The sequence below is a fragment of the Macaca mulatta genome, chromosome 8 (assembly GCF_049350105.2).
Source record: "Macaca mulatta isolate MMU2019108-1 chromosome 8, T2T-MMU8v2.0, whole genome shotgun sequence".
NCBI lineage: Eukaryota > Metazoa > Chordata > Mammalia > Primates > Cercopithecidae > Macaca > Macaca mulatta.
Window position 1 is genome coordinate 25,422,517 of NC_133413.1, and position 19,820 is coordinate 25,442,336.

Consider the following 19,820-nt stretch of genomic DNA (forward strand, 5'->3'; position numbering starts at 1 on the left):
CTTGACAGGCAGAGAGTGGGGAGATGGGGGAAGAGAGTTTTCCTTCACTCTCCTTTCCTTTAGGAATGAAATCTTTGCTGTCATGTGAATCTCAAACTTCCTTGCTGTGGTCTGAAGGGAAAGCCACGTGGATTGCACATGGACAAGATTTTGGTTATAGTTTTTTTTTTTTTTTTTTTTTTTTTGCCAGCCAGATATAGATGCCACAGCAATCCAGGGAGCATAACAAAAAATGTGGCAGGCAAATGGAACATCTAAAGGATCTTGGGTGTACATGTAACTGACACCCCTTCCCACCTCGCACACCCCTTCAGCCAACTGAATGCAGTTTACAAAGTCCCTGAAGCTAACTTGAATTGTGTCTCAAACTACTATAAAATATAGCTCTGGCTTTGGCATATACCCATTTCTTTTATCCATTCCAAAGTCCTAGAGATTTTCTGGAACGTCTCCCAGCAAACAGTGTCATTCCTGTGCTAATCACCTGGATTAACCCCCATTCTCCATGTAGCCTTCTCTAAGCACCCCAGCTTGGGCCGGATTTTCCTTCTCTCTAGAGTGAGCTTAATGTCTGTCCTATTTGACATGCAGCATGGACCACTTTGTATTTTTAGATACCTTCCTCATGTTGGTCTTTGCTTTCCCAATTAGAAAATACATTCCTTAAGGATGGCAGCCAAATCTTATTTTTTTCTTGTGTCCCTACCAGGAATGTTCAGCAATGACTGAGTTCCTGATGATTAAACTGCGCCTCTTTCTTGCCCCCTTCACTCTGAGCCTTGACCCAACTGATCTTCCTGTACCTCTCCCTGTGGTCACAACGGTGTAGAGGAGGCAAGGGAGTCTTTCACTCACCCTAACTCCAGAGACAAGGTTATTCAAAACATCACATATCTAGTAACTGCTTCTTCTGCTACTATTCTATGTTAGAAGAGGGTGAGAGGGTGAAGGAAATAACATTTATTAATTTCCTACTCTGTGCCAAATACTTCTCAATCCATACTACAGTGACCTACATTTCTGGGGTAGGGACCTTCCCCGGAGGATTTTAAACAAATTAACATATAGCATTCTAGAATCTGATAATAGAAAAGTTTAATAAACCTCACTTAACCATTGCAGGCTGGGCAGATTATAATTCAGTGGCAGCATTGGACTGCAGCTCACCTGTCATGGGTCTAAGGCTGGAGTCCAAGGGTGAGACCTCTCCTCTTGTGAGGAATGGCCTCCCAAGTGAAAGAAGAGTGGTGGCACTCTATGACAATTCTCTCATGGTGGAAATTTTCAGTGTAATCTCCACTTTTTTTCTCAGTTTTGTTGACCAAGTTGACTCACCGATATTCCCAAATTTAAAATAGACATATCCACTTTTTAATCCCAGGGGCACAACACTGTAATTGGAAGATACTGTGAAGTGTTTCTGAACACACTTTTATTGGCAATGAGCATGGAGAAATGAGGGCTGGGCTCGGTGACTCACACCTGTAATCCCAACACTTTGAGAAGCTGAGGCGGGAGGATCGCTTGAGCCAGCCTGGGCATCACAGGGAGAACCTCTCTATATAAAAAATTTTAAAAATTAGCTGGGTGTGGTGGCATGCACCTATAGTCCCAGTTGCTTGAAAGGCTGAGGTGGGAAGATGGTTCAAGCTTGGGAGGTGTAGGCTACAGTGAGCTAAGATTGTACCATGACATTACACTTCAGCCTGGGCAACAGAGCAGGCTCAATAAATAAATAAATAAATACCCCAGCCCAATAATAAATAAATAAATAAATGGAAAAAAAGAAATAAAAGAGAGAAGTGGCAAAACCCCAAAGGAGAGAAAATGTAAGAAAATGATAGTAAAAAAACCTAACCACTACTTTTTTTTTTTTTTTTTTAAGCTTAAACATATACACTCTAAGGGATGAAAGCTATCAACAGTCAGGTATAGTTTACACACCCTCAAGCAGTCTGCTTCTCACTTTAGTAAAACAACCAGGTCATATTAGAAATGAGAAAATTCAGGGGTAGTACATTTGAATTAAATATAGGAATTTATCAAATACGAGAATTTAACATTCAAGAAGTCAGTAGTCCTGCGGGATGAATAATTAGAATTTTCATTATCTAAAAATGCAATTCAAGGGGAGAAAAAAAGCCACATTTTCTTACTAAATGTTCTATAAAATCTGTCTCGGCAAACACACATTTTCTATTTGATCCCATGTCCCTATGAGTAAAATGAGTTTGTTTTCATTCTTGAGTTTGCATGACCTCAGATACGTTAGGGGTGGAGATGTCAAAATTTCACAATTTTAGAAAGCCTAAAGGTCAGGCTTTCTACCCATCTTTTTAGGACTTCGGGGCACTTGATCTTTTCCTGGCGCAAAACTTAGAAACTGTTGATGCTCCAAAGAAAACCTACAAAGAGGGAGAGAGGAGTGTGAAGGAAGAAATTAGGAAACCTACCTCCAAGACTGAATTGGTTTTGTTCTCCTAGCACTTCTGAGCTTCATTTTTACTTTAACTCGAAATTGTTTCAAGGTAATGGCGTATGTATGTTCTAACGGCCTACACACACGCAACCACACGCACACTTGTTTAGTGTATTTATTGGAGGTCCTGTGCTGTACAAAGAGAGAAAATGCACAACAGTGAAAGGCACCGGAAGGTAGAGCCTACTTCCAGGAGAGCAATCATGGCGGGAAAAGAGCGCTCCTCTGGATTAATGGAGTCCGCAGGGGCGCAGCCTTGTGGGGATGTTTAAACCCCACAGGAGGAGGCTCAGAGCAGGTCCCTCTTCGTGAACTTCCCCATCCTCAAGTTCCCGGCTCTTCAGCCGGCTTCCCGCACTCCCATTCTCTTCTCGTTCTTCCCCAACAGCTGTCATTAATTGGAGGATGGTAGGCCCGCTAGATCACCATCTCCATTCACCCCCGATGCACCGGGGCTGCTGCGTACAGATGCGAGAGCCTCTTGGGCCTCTGGGGTTGAAGCCCCAAAAGTCACGCGCCTCAGTACTGCTCCCACACCCCAAACTGCCTGTCAGCCTCGGTTTTCTTCAGTCCCTGTGTTGCTTGGTGGGTGACCGGTAGAGGGTTCGCCTTTTGGGGGAAGAACGTCCCAGGCAAGGCCTTTAGCTGGGTGACTATGGTGCAGATCGCAGTTCCAGAGATCGCTTCGGAACGAAGCGCCGTTGGGCAGCAGCTTCCCTCCAGCGCCGCGTCCCCTCCTTCTTGTCGCGACCTGCGGGCGGAGGGGAAGGGACCGAGCATCTGACCCTAGTGGGCAGAGTCAAGCCGAGGAGCCTCACCAGGCCCTGACGCCCTGCAGCGTGGCTGCCAGATGGTCCTGCGGGGTGGCATTCTGGCCACTGTGTCCGAAGCCCGCGCTGGCCAGTGGTGTGTGCGGCGCAGGACCGGAGGGCGCGCCCGCGTAGCAGCTGCCGTAGCCTACTCCGTAGGGTGCTCCGGTGTAGCCTCCGTAGCAAGAATAGGGCGACACTGTGGCGCCATAGGGACTGGGGAAGGCAGGTGCGCTGGGCCCGGGGCCCAGGCAGGGCTTGCCATCGCGCACCAAGACAGGCACCGCCACTCGGCGCGGCGTTAGAGGGTGGCCGGCCAGTTCGAGCGACTTGTCCTGGCGCTGTCTCTTGCATTTGTAGCGTCGGTTCTGGAACCAGATCTTGACCTGCGTGGACGTGAGCTGCAGCGCGCTGGCCAGGTGCTCGCGCTCGGGCGCTGACAGGTATCGCTGCTGCTTGAAGCGCCGCTCCAGGGCCAGCACCTGCGCCTGCGAAAAGAGCACGCGCGGCTTCCGTCGTTGCCGCGCCTTGGGCTGCTCGGAGCAGCCACCCCGCACGCTGTCGCCGCCGTTGCCAACGCCGCACTCTGGCACCCTGGTCCCGCCGCCGAGGGGCGAGGCCGCGCTCAGGCCGGGTTCTAAAAGCACAGGAAGTGACACATCAGCGCCCAGCCTAAGGCTCACCTGAGCAGTTTCTACTTAGTTTTCAAGACTTCCCTCTCCCTGGCAGCCTTCATTCTGCCCATCCCCCTCCTCGCTCCTACTACCCCCGAACCCTGTCCCAGGACTGTCTCAATGTTCTTTCCCTCCAAGCTCTGTCACTTTTATGTTACTGCTGGAACATAAATTGTGACACCATGTGGTCCCCGATGTGTGCGTCCTTTTCCAAAACGTAGACTCTAGATAAAGAGTTAAGGCAGCTCCATTTGCTTCTTAGAATGTGTGTGCATGGGCCGGACGCGGTGGCTCACGCCTGTAATCCCAGCACTTTGGGAGGCCGAGACGGGCGAATCACTAGGTCAGGAGATCGAGACTATTCTGGCTAACACGGTCAAACCCCGTCTCTACTAAAAATACAAAAAAATTCGCCGGGCGTGGTGGCGGTCGCCTGTGGTCCCAGCTACTCGAGAGGCTGAGGAAGGAGAATGGCATGAACCCGGGAGGCAGAGCTTGCAGTGAGCCGAGATCGAGATCGAGCCCCAGCACTCCAGCCTGGGTGACAGAGCCAGACTCCTTCTCAAAAAACAAACAAACAAACAAAAAAACCGTGTGTGTATGGTGGTCGAGTTTGGTAAACCTTCGCTGTGAGGAACAAGTGTGAGTGGAGGTGTCGATCAGATTGGGGAGACTTTGGACTCTCGTTGGAAGTAGAGAAAGAGGAGAAGAAAGAGGAAGAGGAGGAAGAAGAGGAGGAGGAGGAGGAAGGCGGGGAAGGAAGGAAAAACAGAGAAGCCCGGGTGTCAAGAAGGCGCAAACTCGGTGACAGGCTCTCAGGAGGCTCCCGTCTGCCTCATTTTCCTTCGCAGCCCCAAGCGCACTGCAGGGAACTCAGCTCTAAGTCCAGGAGCCGGGGCCTTGAGTGTCTCCTACCTTCACCCCACTTGTGTGCACACTCTTGTCTTTTTGACGCAGCACTCCACCAACACCAGGATGCATCCCAGCTTTCTTGGATGTGATGGTTTGTAATCCAAAATAACAATATATGATGAAAACAAAATATTTCTTGGCTCCTGACTCTTGGCTCAGAAACTGAGGTTCTCTTTGAGAGTTACATAAAGTTGAGGTCCACATTTGGCTTCTTAAAAGGTAGCCTCTCCTTCCTTTGGGGTCTTTCTGGCAAGCAGGTGATGTGGGCTTCACCCTGAAGTCCTCCTTTCACCCAGGGCGACCCCTACAGCTGAGACTGTGCCCACCGCGGTGCAGCATTTTCCTCCCTTCTTCTCACCTCTCTCCTGTCTGGGCTTAAGCCCCATTTTACCCCAAGGGTGGATAGAAGGGAAATGCTGAGTTTTCATGGAATCTCATGCCAGGAGAAAACCAGGAGCATGGAGGGGGTGCAAGTTCATGGCAAGAAGGGACAGGACTCTAAATGAGCCAGTGCGATTGGAAGCAGACTCCTAAGACCCAAGGCCCTGGCACAATGTCATGGGGGGATGGAGCTGTTTGGTATTTAAAGTTTGAGGAGAGAACAACTTCCTTCAGAGACGCCTGTGCTCAAATAAACTGAGGCCATCTCTCCTTGCAAAGAGGAAAAATCCTGAGGTAGGTTTGTTTTCTTAGCACATCGAAAGGTAACAACTGACCTTCAGTCAGGCTGTAGAGCAAGGAGGACCCCATTTGAAAGTCACAGATCATGCAGGCCCTGGGGCTGCACAGTACTGCTGGGCGCGCCAGCACCCTGCGCCCTCCTGCTCACAATCCTGGAGTTCTTGAAGGCAAGGTGGTTGACTGCGATGGAGGAGGGCATGAAGCCCACCGAAGGTGCCTTCCCTGTCCTGATCGCTACCGCGGCCTTGGGCTCAGTTCCTGGAGCCCGCCTCGGGTCCCTCCTCGGCGGCGTCCACTGCTGCAGCAGAAGAGACGCTCCCAGGATTTGGTTTCCAGCGGGACAAGGAAGGCGCCACCAATACCATCGACTGCGAGGCGACTGTGGTGGTCGAAGAAACGTGATCCTTTGTCAGCGGAGCAGAAGTGATCGCCGAGTTAGCTGAGCAGCGCCGAGGGAGTTTAGAATCCGCTGCAGAAAACCTACCAGCTTCTTCGCGGACACAACAGATAATGTTCTCCGGCTTCCGGAGTTAGTGAGTAGCCGGCCTGCAAGCCGGTAACTCCGATCCAGCCCCTTGATTTATTTCGTTCGTTTGCGCCTTGAATGGAGGCGCCATGGCAGTCTGGCAGAGGAGGCCTGCCCTGCCGGGCGCTACTCAGAGTCCCTGCGTTGAGAATGCTGAGCGAGGTGCTGAGGTTTGGAGAGAAAAAGGTGTAGTTTTCATCCCTTGGAATGTCGGGCCTCTCCAGCCAAAGCCTCCGTATCGACGCAACACAACTCCCCGCCAGCCCCTTCCCTTCCAGGCTGCTGGACACAGGTGCGTGGGCCTCGCAGCTCGGCGCGCATGGTTGCGCCTTCGGATTCAGGCGACAGGACTCGGCCAGAGCCATGTCCCAGGGCAGAGAAAACCCTGGCAGCCTTTAACACTCTCCCTGACGCGGAGAATCCTGTGCCAACGGGGCCTTCCACTTCGGGAGACTCAATCGCCACCCGGTCCCCATCTTCCGTCTTCCAGAAGAAAAATCCATGAGGAGGAATGGGCCTCCCCGCCCCCGGCCAGGCCAGCAAGAAAGGGCCTGGTTAGGAGTGACCTCGGAGCCACTAGGGTTCCACTGCTTTGATTGCTCACACTCTTTTGCAAACGGTTTGGGGGTGGAGAGACACCAGGTGATGGAAGGGAAGGGTGGTGGTGACTGGCACGGCTAAGACCCTGCAGAGGGTTTCGCTGTGGAGATGAGAAGATGGAGGTTCTGGGCACTGTGGCTGCGAGTGGGAGCCATGCGTTTGTGGGAATCAGAGGAGCGGATTTGGGAAAAGTGAATCCTTAAGATTCAGGGGCTTAATTTCGTTAGAGGTGTGTGAAGAACGCTGGGTGTCGGGAGAGGGTGGGAATGGGGTTCGAGAGGCCTTTTTTGGACTCCTGAAGTGAGAAAAAATGAAGACAGACTCTCGAACCCAGGAGACAGGAGCCGTACTTTCCCCATGCACCCATGGATCACGCCCCCCCCGCCCCCACATTCCCCCCGTAGGAGGCAAGACCTGAGCGCTTACTCACGTGGCTCCGCCATCCGTTCCGCGTCCATCTCCAAGACTGCCTCACAGGCACCCCCAGGAGGCTCCGAACCGTCCAGCCTTCTGTCACCGCCGCCGCCACCAGCGTTGTGAACCTCTGACCCTCGCGGCTCTGGGTCCATTCTCAAGTACTGAAAGTTTTCCGAGCTCTTCCGCATCCCCGGATGTGGCGAAGCCGCCGGGCAGCTCCGCTCGCGCTCCAGTCGCAGGATGTCCTTGACCGAGAAGGGCGTGGAGGTGACGGGGCTCAACAGCATCCCGAAGGCGGATGGGGCGGGGCCGAGGAGTGCCTGGTCCCCGTGAGGATCGGCACCCTGAGCTTCCTGTCTTGTTGCTGCAGGCCCCGCAGACAGACCCAAACTCTGGGACAGACGCCCAGCGTCCCACACAGCGTCTTCCTCTGGGTCATGCTGGCAGGCCCGGGTCCAGGGCCGGGTGACGAGACCGTAGCCCCCCATTGGTTCTCGCAGAAATCACGTGCTAACCCTGCACCTTCCTCCCCCAGCGCTTTCTTCACGCACCCGTCTAATCCTCTCCAGTCCCCAGTCGCCTTCCTGGGAGGTTTGGTTCGTACTGATGGTTCTCAAAGCAAAGAAAACGCGGAGAGACAGTGCTGCGCGGCTAGGATCTTCGTCAATACGGTACTAGCGGGCGCTTCCGAGGTCAACCTAGGGTCCACGGGGACCCTCCTAGTGGACATGCGAGGATTGGGGGTGGAGTCCTTGCTGTGCAACCCGATCCGGTCCATCCAGCCTGCTCTTAGCTCAACTCTGCATTCTTATGGCGGAGGAAAGCTAAGATAGAGACAACTGGGACCCGCGGGATTTGAGGTGCGCGCTGGGATCTTACGTGCGCAGAGGCCGTACCGCAGAGTTGAAGTGAGTCATGACCCGCCAGGGCCTATATTGAGATGGAAACCTCTCTCTTTGAAATGAATCCGGGTCTGCTGAGTCCCGACCCGCCACTTCCTAGGAGCAGCGTCTCAGTCCCAGGACCGAGGAATGGGTGTGGGGGTTACATGTCTGGAGCCCTCGGCCTCTTAAAGGGCTCCGCGAATGGTGGGGGAGACGGGAAGGCAATCGCTGCGGCCGGCGCAAAGTGGTCAGAGGCGAGGTGGGGTGGGGGGCTCCCGTCGCCCTGGGTGTCCCCACGTTCGTTTTCTTCTTCTGCTTTATCCTCCTTAAAGCGGATTGCCTGGAGCGTGCCAGCTTGTGTGCGCGTATAAATGCGGCGCCCGCCGAAGGGCTGGGAAGATTTGACTCGCATTAGATCTCCAGAAAAGTCCCTCGGTTACAGCGGTCGCCGAGTAAATGGGGCAGTGTGGCCCAAAGGTCACCAATACGGAGACAGCGCCAACAGATCCAGCCCCTGCTGTTACTACTCCTGGATCAGCGAAACGGGATTTGGTGTCAGCAGTTCCAGCACAGAATCGAAGAGGGTTTAAAAATTGTGTTTTAATCACAATGGGATCTCATTAGAGTTCTTTTGGGGATTTCAGATCAAATGTTTCTTTTTCTTTTTCTTTCCTTCCTTTCTCTCTCTCTCTTCCTTCCTCCCTCCCTCCCTCTCTCCTTCCTTCCTTCCTTTTTTTTTTTTTTTGAGACAGAGTCTCTCTCTGTCTCCCAGGCTGGAGTGCAGTGGCCAGATCATGGCTCGCTGCAGCCTCGACCCGGACTCAGTGATCCTCCTACCTCAGCCTCCTGAGTAGCTGGGACCACAGATGCAGCTACTAAGCCTGGCTATTTATTTATTTATTGCAGAGCCGGGGTTTCACCATGTTGCTTAGGCTGGCCTTGAACTCCTGGGCTCAAGCAGTGTGCCCACCTCGGCCTCCCAAAGTGCTGGGATTACAGGTGTGAGCCACCGCTCAGGCCTCAAATGCTTCTTAAACCTACTTACGTGAATTCAGTGTTACAACAGCTGTTTGAATATGATTATCTCCTGAAATCCAGATAAACCCAACTCATCTCCCCAGGCTAATGGGTGCAAAATTGCACACAAAGATTTATGCAAAATTTCAGCAAATTTGATCATTCAGCTACCAAGTAATGATTTCTTGTACATAGTAACATTTAATCTTTACATCAAAGCTATACCCAAATGTTTCCAGCTGCTGCTGCTGCTGCTGCTGCTTCTTCTTCTGCTGCTGCTGCTGCTGCTGCTGCTTCTTCTTCTTCTTCTTCTTCTTCTTCTTCTTCTTCTTCTTCTTCTTCTTCTTCTTCTTCTTCTTCTTCTTCTTCTTCTTCTTCTTCTTCTTCTTCTTTTCTTCTTCTCCTTCTCCTTCTTCTTCTTCTTTTTGTTCAGCGAGGAGTCTAGATCAGAAAGGTGGCCCAGATAGTTCACCAAATGGCAAGACCAGACTAGCCTCTAAACCAAGATAATTAACCCTTTCTTTCTTTCCTTTGGAAATAGATATCCTTTGCTCTTAGAGATCTCAAAATCTTGTGATGACCCATACGTTCATTTGGATTTTTCTTTCCTGATAAAAGTCAATCATGTGCACCTTGGAAAAAGTGAAGAAAAGTTAAAAGTAAATATCCACCCAGAGATAACATTTTCGTGCACCTTCTTCTCTTTATTTTTGCATATATGAGCTCATCGGGTATATCTATTTGTATATGTTTAAATTTACATCATAAGCATGCCCAGTTCATCTTTAGAATTTTTTTTAACAAATATAATTTAAAATAGGTATCTAATATTTCATGTTATGGATAGACCATAATAGACTGTGTTTGTGTTTTCAGATAATATCTTTTTTCCATCACTGTAAATAAGACTTTATTTTGTGGCTTTAATTTCCATCCTTGTCAATATTTTCTATTATTTTCTCAGGATACATATATAGAAGAAACATCAATGAATCAAAGATTTTAATGCTCATAAGACATGCCATTCATTCCAGGGCTTTCTAGAAAAACAGTATTATCGTATTTTTTCCCTGGAGGTGCAGGCGAGTGCCTAGTCTATGGGTATTTACAATCATCACCGGACACCCACAAGAGACCCTGAATTTAGAATATTTCCGCGGTAGGAGCTCCGCCTCGTCCTTGCAGGGGATACTGACGGCTCACTGGGTTCTCGCCTTCCAAGTGCTGGAGGCGGGAAGTAGCGTGACCCGGGGTAGAAACCTAACGCCAGAAACCTTCCAGCGCCTTATCACTTGGTGGAATTTTCGTGGCAGACAGTCGCGCTCTACCTAAGTCATAGAAGAAAGGACACCTTGGGGGGGGACTTGGCTTCGGAAGCCTCGATTTCAAATCCTAGCCCTACGTCCCCAGCCTTGCCCTTCCTGGCTTGCTGCGAGGATCAGATGAGATTTTTGTACGTGAAAATGCTTTCTAACCCCTCTCGAGTGGTGGAAACATCTCCCTTCGCCCGGAGTCCAGGTCTGCGGAGCAGTTACCCGCCGCTTTGCAAGAGCAGGCTCTCCACCATAGCGAGTCCTTGTTACGGAAAGGGTCGTTTCGGCTCAGGATGCGCGCTCCGGGCGCAAACCTGGGGATAGGAGTCCCGGTCGCGCTCGCCCCACCCTTGCAGGGAGCAAGGTCGTCCTTCTGCAGCACTGCGCCACGCGGCGGGAATTTGCAGTGTCCTGCGTTCAGGTTTCAGTTTCTTTGCTCGCTTGAGTCTCGCCCTCTCTCAGTCACCTCTCGGAGGGGCCTGGCGTCCCTCCACCCTCCTCCTCCTTCAGCGCCAGGAGCATTGAAAGCCGCCTGCCCGCCGAGAGTGGAACTGGTACCTGGAATCTCGCCCATTCCGGGTCAATTGGAGGCGCATTAGCGGCTGCTGCCTCACAGTGCAACAGACGCGCGAGCGACGGGCCACCTGCCTAAGCGCTGGCGCCCAGGAGAGCCGGGCAGGAAACTAGGAGGGGCGGCGAGAGCAGAAAAGTCAGAGTCCAGAGACTCTTTCTTAGGCAGGACTCCGTGCAGCCCCAACAGCGTGGTGCGGGGAGGGGTGTGTGTGTGTGTGTGTGTGTGTGTGTGTGTGTGTCCATTACTCAGGAATGGAGACATCGTGATCACCTCTGTTCTTACGTGAGATGGAGACAGTCGTGCTGGGGGTGTGATTGATCCGCTTTGCTTCACTCAGATCCACAGAGTGTTTTAAGCGCCTACCGTGGGCCGGCTTTGCCCAAGCTCTGGGAATACTGAGAAAATGAGAGGTCACAGCCCTCTTATCCGAACTTGCATTCTTGCATAGAAGACAGACTTTTAAATGATTCCCATGCAGTGTGTTACCTTGCACAATCAGAAGGAATTTGTACACTATATTTATTGAGTTTTTAATTTTTCTTTTGAGATGGAGTTTCACTCTGTCGCCAAGGTTGGAGTACAGTGGCATGCTCTCCTCTCACTGCAACCTCCGCCTTTTCGGTTTCAAGCGATTCTCCTGCCTCAGCCTCCCAAGTAGCTGGGATTACAGACGCCCGCCACCACGCCCGGCTAATTTTTGTATTTTTAGTAGAGACGGGGTTTCACCATGTTGGCCAGGCTGGTCTCGAACTCCTGACCTCGTAATCAGCCCGCCTCGACCTCCCAAAGTGCTGGGATTACAGGCGTGAGCCACCGCGACTGGCCCTGAACCTCTTCTTCTCCATGGTTAACAAAAGTCATTATTTCCTGTTTCTTTCACTCTTCTAAAACGAAGGGATTCCCTCCAGCAGGTACCATACTCAACAGGCAATTCCTGGTTACCTTGCGGCTTAGTGGGCCCTGTGGGCCGAGATAAAATCATTCCTCTTTAACCCAAGTGCAGGATCCCCGTTAGACTAGACTAGACTTGGGCTCTGGGTCTGTTGTCACAGCTGTGTCCCCAAGGCACGTAGTAGGTCTTTAACAAATATTTGTTGGGGACAGGTATCTGTCCTGCTTGATTGGGGATAGTTCCTAGGATACTCTGGGGACTGGCCCAAAGGGTGTCTGGGGATCATCAATGGTGGAAATTTCCGCTTTGCTATGGTCCCTTTTGCTGGGATCCACTTTTTAATACTCTAATAATGTATTTATATTTTTGAGTATTTGAAAAATTAACATGGTTCTCAAAATCAAAATTTTGTAAAAAGATATTCTAAGATATTCCATATTAAGAGACTGGTTGATCACTGGTGCATCCTTTTTCTGCTGCCACAAGGCAAGCACATCTGCAGCCAATCACACACCCAAAGTCCCATGGCTGGCACAGCCTCCTCCCCAGAACATGAACTGTTCCCAGCTCTCATTGATTCCTGAAGATACTCTTTTGCCATTAGCTTTTTTTCACTTAACAATATATTCAGCAGTCACATCATATTGGTCCAAAGAGGTCTTCCTTATTGTTTTCTGTAGTTGCCTGGTACTCCATTACATGAATGTACCAAAGTTTATTCAACCACTGTTCTATGAATGAGTATTTAGAGTTTTCCAGTACTTTAAGTTTGTATGTGTTTTCATATTGTTGGAGGCGTGTGCTCAGAGTCAAAAGACAATTGTCAGTTGAATTTGTCAAAAGACAAATTTCTAAGAAATGGGACCATAGGTGAAACATAAATGCATATATAATATTTTTAGGAGTTCTCCTCTCCAGAAAGGTTCTACAGGTTTGCATTCCACCAGTATTGTATGGGAGTGCCTGCTTCCCAGGTAGTCTGGGCAACGGAATGCATGATCACGCCTCTTAATTCTCACAAATTTGATAGGTGAGAAACAGTATCTCAGTGTTGTTTTTAATTTGCATTTCTGTAATTATAAGTGAGGTGCAACATCCTTTTATATGTTTAAGGGATATATACATATGTGTATGTATCTATATATACACATATGTGTTTGTATCTATATATATACATGTATAATATACATAACAATTAAAAACACATAAATATATACACATATATACACAAATGTAAATTGCATCCATCTCCCAATTTCAATTTTTAGGTTTTCTCAATATCAGTTACTTTGCTTATGTGTGCTATGTGTTGAAAATATTTTCTTCCTGTTTGACAATTGTCTTTTGACTTCTTTTATAGTGCTTTTTACCATGCATTTTATAAAATGTAATCATTTTTGTTATCTCTCTTGCTTCTTGATTTGAGTCATGGTGAGAAGACCTTTCTTTTCCTACACTGAGGTTAAAAAGGAGTTCACCCACTTTTTATTCTAGTATTTGTTATAATTTCTTTGCTTACATTCGAGTGTATTCGAGTGTATGGTGTGAATTAAGGATCTGATATGATCTTTTCCAGAATTGCTGTGCTGAGGCCGTTTTGACGGTTTGCCCGCTATCACTTTCAGAGGCGCTCCCCGCGAACCCCGAAAATCTGTGCAAAATTCTCAGGGTTAGGGGAATTTCCGAGCATGGGTGGAGCGTAAAGTGAAGCGGGCCAAGAGATTTCTTGCATCAAATGTTTAGAAAAACCAACCAGTTAAAGAAAATAAAAATCTGCTGGTACGTAACCGCCAGGTGGGCTTCTCCATTTCTCTGCGTCACCCTCCCCAGCCGGCCTCCCAGCTTCTCGGCTTTGGGTGGCGGAGACCGTTTAGTTCTGGGACGGACCGTGGGGCTGACTCCGGGGGGTCGCGGGAGCCGAGCCGCCTCCGCGCGCGTTTCATTCCTCCACCTTGGAAAAGAAAACCCTCAGCGGCCAGAGAGGCGGCGGGTCCTTCCCCGGATGGCGGATTCGGGGAGCCGCAGCCGGGGACGCTGCTGGGCGAAGCTTATCTGCTCCGCGCTCGCCAGCTCCGTTTCAATTAACATTCCAGTGCCGCCGCCTGCCGCGGTAGCGGAGTCCGCACCAGGCCCTGGAAAAATAAACTCCAGGCCCAGCGGCTGTGCATGCATCTGTGTGTGCGTGTGTGTGTGTGAGTGTGTCTGTAGGGCCAACAGAGTCCCAGATCAGCGCAGCCCAGAGCTGCCCATCCCCGCGTCGCGGTTCCCTGCCCGGTGGAGCCTGAGCCGGGCTGCAGCTCTCAGTCCCACTGCGCGGCAGGACGGCAGCTGCTCTTTTAATAACTGGCAGTCGGCGGTCCTGCTGAGCCCTACAGCATCCCCAAAGCATGGTGTGCGATGGAACACGTGGCTGCGTCCCCAAACCCCGAGAGGGGAGTTGCACACACATTGCTGACCTTGAGGGTCAGACAGACCCTTTCTCATCTAGTTTTTAGCATCAGATGTAACCTCAGCTTGGGCTTGTATGATCTCATCGATGTCCCTTTGAGATAAGCAGGGCAGACGTCTTTCTCTCCATTCCAGGGATGGGATGTTGAGGCTCAGAGGAGTCCCTTAACTTGTTTATAGCCGCTGGCCAGCCGCTCGCCTAGGGAGGGGGACATGACAGGTATACTATTCATGGCTTCCCGGGGCGGGCGGGGGAGGCGGGGAGGAATAGCTTTAGGAGATATACCTAATGTAAATGACGAGTTAATGGGTGCAGCACACCAACATGGCACAAGTATACATATGTAACAAACCTGTACGTTGTGCACATGTACCCTAGAAGTTAAAGTATAACAAAAAAGAAACAAAAACAAACAAACAAAAAAGAAGTTACCAACCTGCACATTGCTATAAATAAGTTTCTAGTATCGTTATTGTTATTCTCTACAAATGTAAAATATGTCTACACCTCTCCTTGTGCCCACTGAATATAGGGCCACCCACCCCCTCCACTGGCTGTATATGTGGGAGATGTCCACAGTGAACAACATTCTAAATGGAATCTTTCTACAAAAAAAAAAAAAAAAAAAAAAAGAAAGAAAAAAAAGGCCATTTAAACAAACAAACAAACAAACGGAAACCCTTGTTGATTTCTTTCTTCAACATAATTACAAGTTCCCAAGAATTGTTCCTGAATTCACCCTCCAGGGGCCTCCTGTGACTTGCTAGAATCAGCCCAGGCTTCTGAACTTGTTTTTCTAATTAAAAGCTATTTTGGGGGTATAATACAGATAAACTAGTTGTGCTTGTGAGTTTAACTTTTAAAAGACCTTTTAAGCATGCTCTTTAGGAAAAGGAGAAACCTGCTAAGGTGAGATGGGTCAGGCCAAACTAGAAGCAGTTCTAAGTGTTAAGAGCAGCTGTGAAGTGGGCTTCTCAGTTAAATACCATCCGGCCGGGCGTGGTGGCTCACGCCTGTAATCCTAGCACTTTGGGAGACTGAGGATCATGAGGTCTGGAGATCGGGACCATCCTGGCTAACACGGTGAAATCCCGTCTCTACTACCGTCTCTACTAAAAATACAAAAAATTAGCCGGGCCTGGTGGCAGGTGCCTGCAGTCCCAGCTGTTCGGGAGGCTGAGGCAGGAGACTTGCTTGAACCTGGAAGGCGGAGGTTGCAGTGAGCTGAGATTTCTCCCCTGCACTCCAGCTTGGGCACCAGAGTGAAACTCTTGTCTCCAAAAAAACCAAAAAACCAAAGAAACAAAACAAAAAAAACCCCTCTATCCCAGCTTCTGGGGCCCATAACTGAATGGAGGTATGAATGAGGTGACACGACATCCTTCAGATGTATTTTGCCTCTGCACAGCACTCTTTAAAAATTTTTTTTAAAATTTTACTTTAAGTTCTGGGATACATGTGTAAAACATGCAGGTTTGTTACATAGGTATACATATGCTATGGTGGTTTGCTGCACCTATCAACCCATCATCTAGGTATTAGGCCCAGAACACACTAGGTATTTGTCCTAATGCTCTCCCTTCCCTTGCCCCCCACCCCATGACAGGCCCCCGTGCATGATGTTCCTCTCCCTGTGTCCATGTGTTCTCATTGTTCGACTCCCACTTATGAGTGAGAACATGCGGTGTTTGGTTTTCTGTTCCTGTTTTAGTTTGCTGAGAATGATGGTTTCCAGCTTCATCCATGTCCCTGCAAAGGACATGAATTCATCCTTTTTTATGGCTGCATAGTATTCCATGGTGTATATGCGCCACATTTTCTTTATCCATTCTATCATTGATGCACAGCACTCTTTGAGTCCTAAGGTACTCATAGTCTGATGATCTATTGCCCCCTAAGGCAACAACTGTCAGACTATGTCCCTAACCATCTGTGGGACCACCCAGCCCTGGAGGGTGCCTTGCATGGAAGGAACTTTATTTGTAGTATGGCCACAGGCTTCCATGTTCCTTAATCCTGGAATGATGCCAGAGAAAGTGGAAACTCTCCTGAGATCTTCCCCCAATGCCCAGGGAACTTGTGGATGCTTCCCAGCATGTGAGTTACTGTGCAGGGGGAGTGGAGGGGAAACCCGGGGCCTGGGGAGCTGCTGCAGCACAGTCCATTACTCTTTCCCCAGTGGCCACTCTCCAAACATGCATAGCAGTGGTGGGATGGGGAGTGCAGTGGGGAGCAACTACGTGGATAAAGATGGAGCAGGCAGGCACAGCAGCATGCTGATGTTTGGTGCCATGTAGATAAATTATTCTGATAACCAAGTGTGTGCTTCCCTTTCTACCTCCTCCCCAGACAGTCTGACGCTGGGAAGAAATATTAGAGAGCAGGATGGGTCATTTAAAAGCGACCCAGGGAAGATCTTTTTTTTTTTTTTTTTTTTTTTTTTGAGCAGGTCCATTTTACATAAAAGAATTAGGCCCAGAAGACTCTCACTGTGCCAGAGCTGCTCATCCAACTTTCTTTGGCAGGACTCCTCCCTCCAGGCTGCCTTGCTTGCCTGGAGCAGGGTTGGAGTGGACCTGTGGCCAGAAGACCCTGGGTATGCTTGGGGTAGGTGAAGGATGGAAGGGGAATACATTTACCCTAAAAGAAGCTGCTAATTCATTATCCATTCCTAGCAATTTGAGAGACTGCAGAACAGAAATTATAAGAAAAAGTTATAGAATATTTGACTCTGAACTGTCATGCCGACTGTCAAATAGTCACATCTTCAAAATTTTACTTTCTGTTTCCTTTTGATCCCTCTGGGAATCTGGGAATAGAGGTAGGAAGGGAGGAGCTGAAATTGTGTAAACACACAGGAGAGAGTGTCAAACCAAGTTTATGCAGAGAATAAAGCTGCCGGTCCTAACAATAATTGTTATTTCCTGTCTTATTCCAGGAGGGACTCTTTATCAAAAGCTAATATTTGGCTATTAATTTATCCAACTCTAGGCATTATCAACCACCCCTTCATTTTTACAGACAGGGCCAGAGAAATTGAATAATGTAATTGACAGCACATCCTTCCAAGCAGAGGATCAGGGCCTCTATTATGCTGGGAATGCCACATTCCTCCCTGGGTCTCCTAGGCATGAGTTAGGTGTCTGTGGGATATCAGCTTTTGGCATTCTCCCCCCGCCCAGCCTTCTTACCTAGTGCCTTTCTGCCAAGTAGCTTTAAATAAACATGGTTGGTTTAATTATAAATGATTTATTAAAATTCACAGCATTGCTTTTCCATTTTGAAGGGAGAGGTGGACTAAATATTAATAGTAGCTAGTACTCATTCTGTGCTTACCAGGCGCTGTGCTTTCTGTGGATGTTTCTCATGTGTTTGTACAATTCTCTACCCGTAGCATTATCTTTTCTGCCAGATGTCCTCATAGCCCCTTCAGGTCTTTGCTTAGGTCAGCTTGATTTCTGCCTTTAGGAGCTTACACTGGGGAGGGAGGAACAGGAAACAAACAAGAAGTATAACACATGGGTAAACTGCATAGCAAGTTAGAAGGTAATGTAAGATAAGTGGCAAGGGGGATCAGGGATGTGTGTGTGCCATGCATGTGTGTTGCACAAAGGAGAGCAATTGCAATTTTAAGAAGAAATATTAGGAATAGGCCTTTTTGAGAGGGTGCCGCTTGAGCAAGGACCCAAGGGAGGTCAGGGAAGGAGCCATGTGGGAGTCTGGAGGGAGTGTGCAAAGGCCCAAAAGTGGGCTCACACTTGGTATGTTTGAGAATCAATGTGCTGAGAATAGATGGAGTGGAGTGAATGAGGGGAAGGGGGAAAGGGGATAGAGGAGATGAGGTAAGAGAGGTAAGGGGGCCTTGATGGGCTAGTGAATATCTTTGGCTTTTACTTTTGAGGCAAAGTCAGAACATGGGAAAGTTTTGAGTAGCAGAGTGTATAATACATAATGTGACTTAAGATTGTGAAAGCCCTCCTTGAGTTCTGTGTTAGAACAGGTTACAGGAGAACAGAGGTGGAAGGAGGGAGACTTGTTCAGAGGCCATTGCAATAATCTAGACAGCGGACCCAGGTGGAAGCAGTGGAGGTAGTGAAAAGTGGTCAGATTCAGAGGATATTCTGAAGGGTGAGGGAACAAGCTTTCCAGACAGATTGGATGTGGACAGTAAGACACAATGATGAGTCAAGGATGATTCTAAGTTTTTTGGCTTGAGGAAATGGATAGGTGGAGTTGCCATCAGTTGCGAAGGGAAAGGCCACAGGCAGAAGAAGTTTTGGGAAGACCAAATGTTCAGTTTTAAAATTTGAGCTGATTATGAAATACCAGATAGAGATCTCCATTAATACTTAGAGTCAGGCATTCAGGAGACAGGCCTAGGCTAAGAATATATATTGGAGAGTTATTGGCATGTGGATGATATTTAAAGCCATTATCCCAGATGAGATCACCAAGAAAATGAGTGTAAATAGAGAAGAAAAGAAGTCCAAAACCAAATTCTCAGGCAGCCCAGAAGTTAAGAGGTTGGGGGATAGGAGAAATTCACAGACCAACTCTTCTAAACTCTGCAAAAAAGGTCAATGTTATTATTATTTTCTTTAAATGTGCTGAGCTGATCTAGATTAAAAGAAGCCAAAGAGTGATCACCACCAAATACATTTTGTGAACCTGGACTGGATACTGACTAAGAAGAAGCTACAAGAAACAAACGCTTTTCGGACAATTGGAGAAATCTGAGTAGATATTAGATGGTATCATATTAATGTTAATTTTCTTAGCTGTAGTAGTAATAGAGTGGTTCTGTTGAAAGTCATGGCATACGCAACTTTCAGATGGCTCAACAAATACACATGGAGAGAGAACAAATGTGGTGAACTGGCAATAGCTGGTGAATGGTTAGGGGAATAGTTGGGTGAGGGAAATAGGAGTGGGTATTCATTGCCCTGTTCTTTCAATTTTCCTATAGTATGAAAATTTCAAAAAAAACTGTCAGAGAAAAAAAGGTCGGGAGAACCAGTATAGGAGACTCTAGAGAAGAGCAGAACAACCAGAGAGGGCAATAGGTGTCCTGGAAGCCAAGTGAAGGAAGCGTATAAAGCAGGAGGGAATAAAATACATGTGAAATGCAAGGCCGGGCACAGTGGCTCACACCTGTAATCCCAGTACTTTGGGAGGCCACGGCAGGCCCATCTTTTGAGGTCAGGAGTTTGAGACCAGCCTGGACAACATGGTGAAACCCTGTCTCTACTAAAAATGCAAAAATCAACCGAGTGTGGTGGTGTGCACCTCTAGTCCCAGCTACTTAGGAAGCTGAGGCACAAGAATCACTTGAACCCAGGAGGCAAAGGCTGCAGTGAGTTGAGATGGTGCCACTGCACTTCAGCCTGGGGGCAGCGTGAGAAAAAAAAAAAAATCCATGTAAAATGCTACTGGTAGGTGAAGTAAGAGGACCTAGAAATGAACCTTGAATTTAAAAACAGAGTTAATGGTGACCTTGGCAAGGTGGCTGGGCAGGCGGGTGGGTGACAGTCACCTCTGCTGGCTAAACCCAAAGGATGGGCATGCTGATTCAGAGCCTGGGCCTCCAGAAGCC

The 19,820-nt window shown here is 48.6% G+C and overlaps 1 protein-coding gene and 1 long non-coding RNA gene across 2 annotated transcripts in view; one reads left to right on the top strand and one right to left on the bottom strand.

Moving 5' to 3' along the window:
• LOC144330755 (uncharacterized) overlaps positions 1-19,820 on the top strand; it is a 140,325-nt gene that overhangs the window by 36,446 nt on the left and 84,059 nt on the right. The window lies entirely within an intron of this gene.
• Positions 2,582-7,775, bottom strand: NKX2-6 (NK2 homeobox 6). Its single transcript, XM_015144985.3, has 2 exons — positions 7,112-7,775; positions 2,582-3,925 (listed from the first exon to the last, which is right to left on the bottom strand). The coding sequence occupies exons 1-2, from the start codon at positions 7,584-7,586 to the stop codon at positions 3,294-3,296; spliced, it is 1,107 nt and encodes a 368-aa protein (XP_015000471.3). The 5' UTR covers positions 7,587-7,775; the 3' UTR covers positions 2,582-3,293.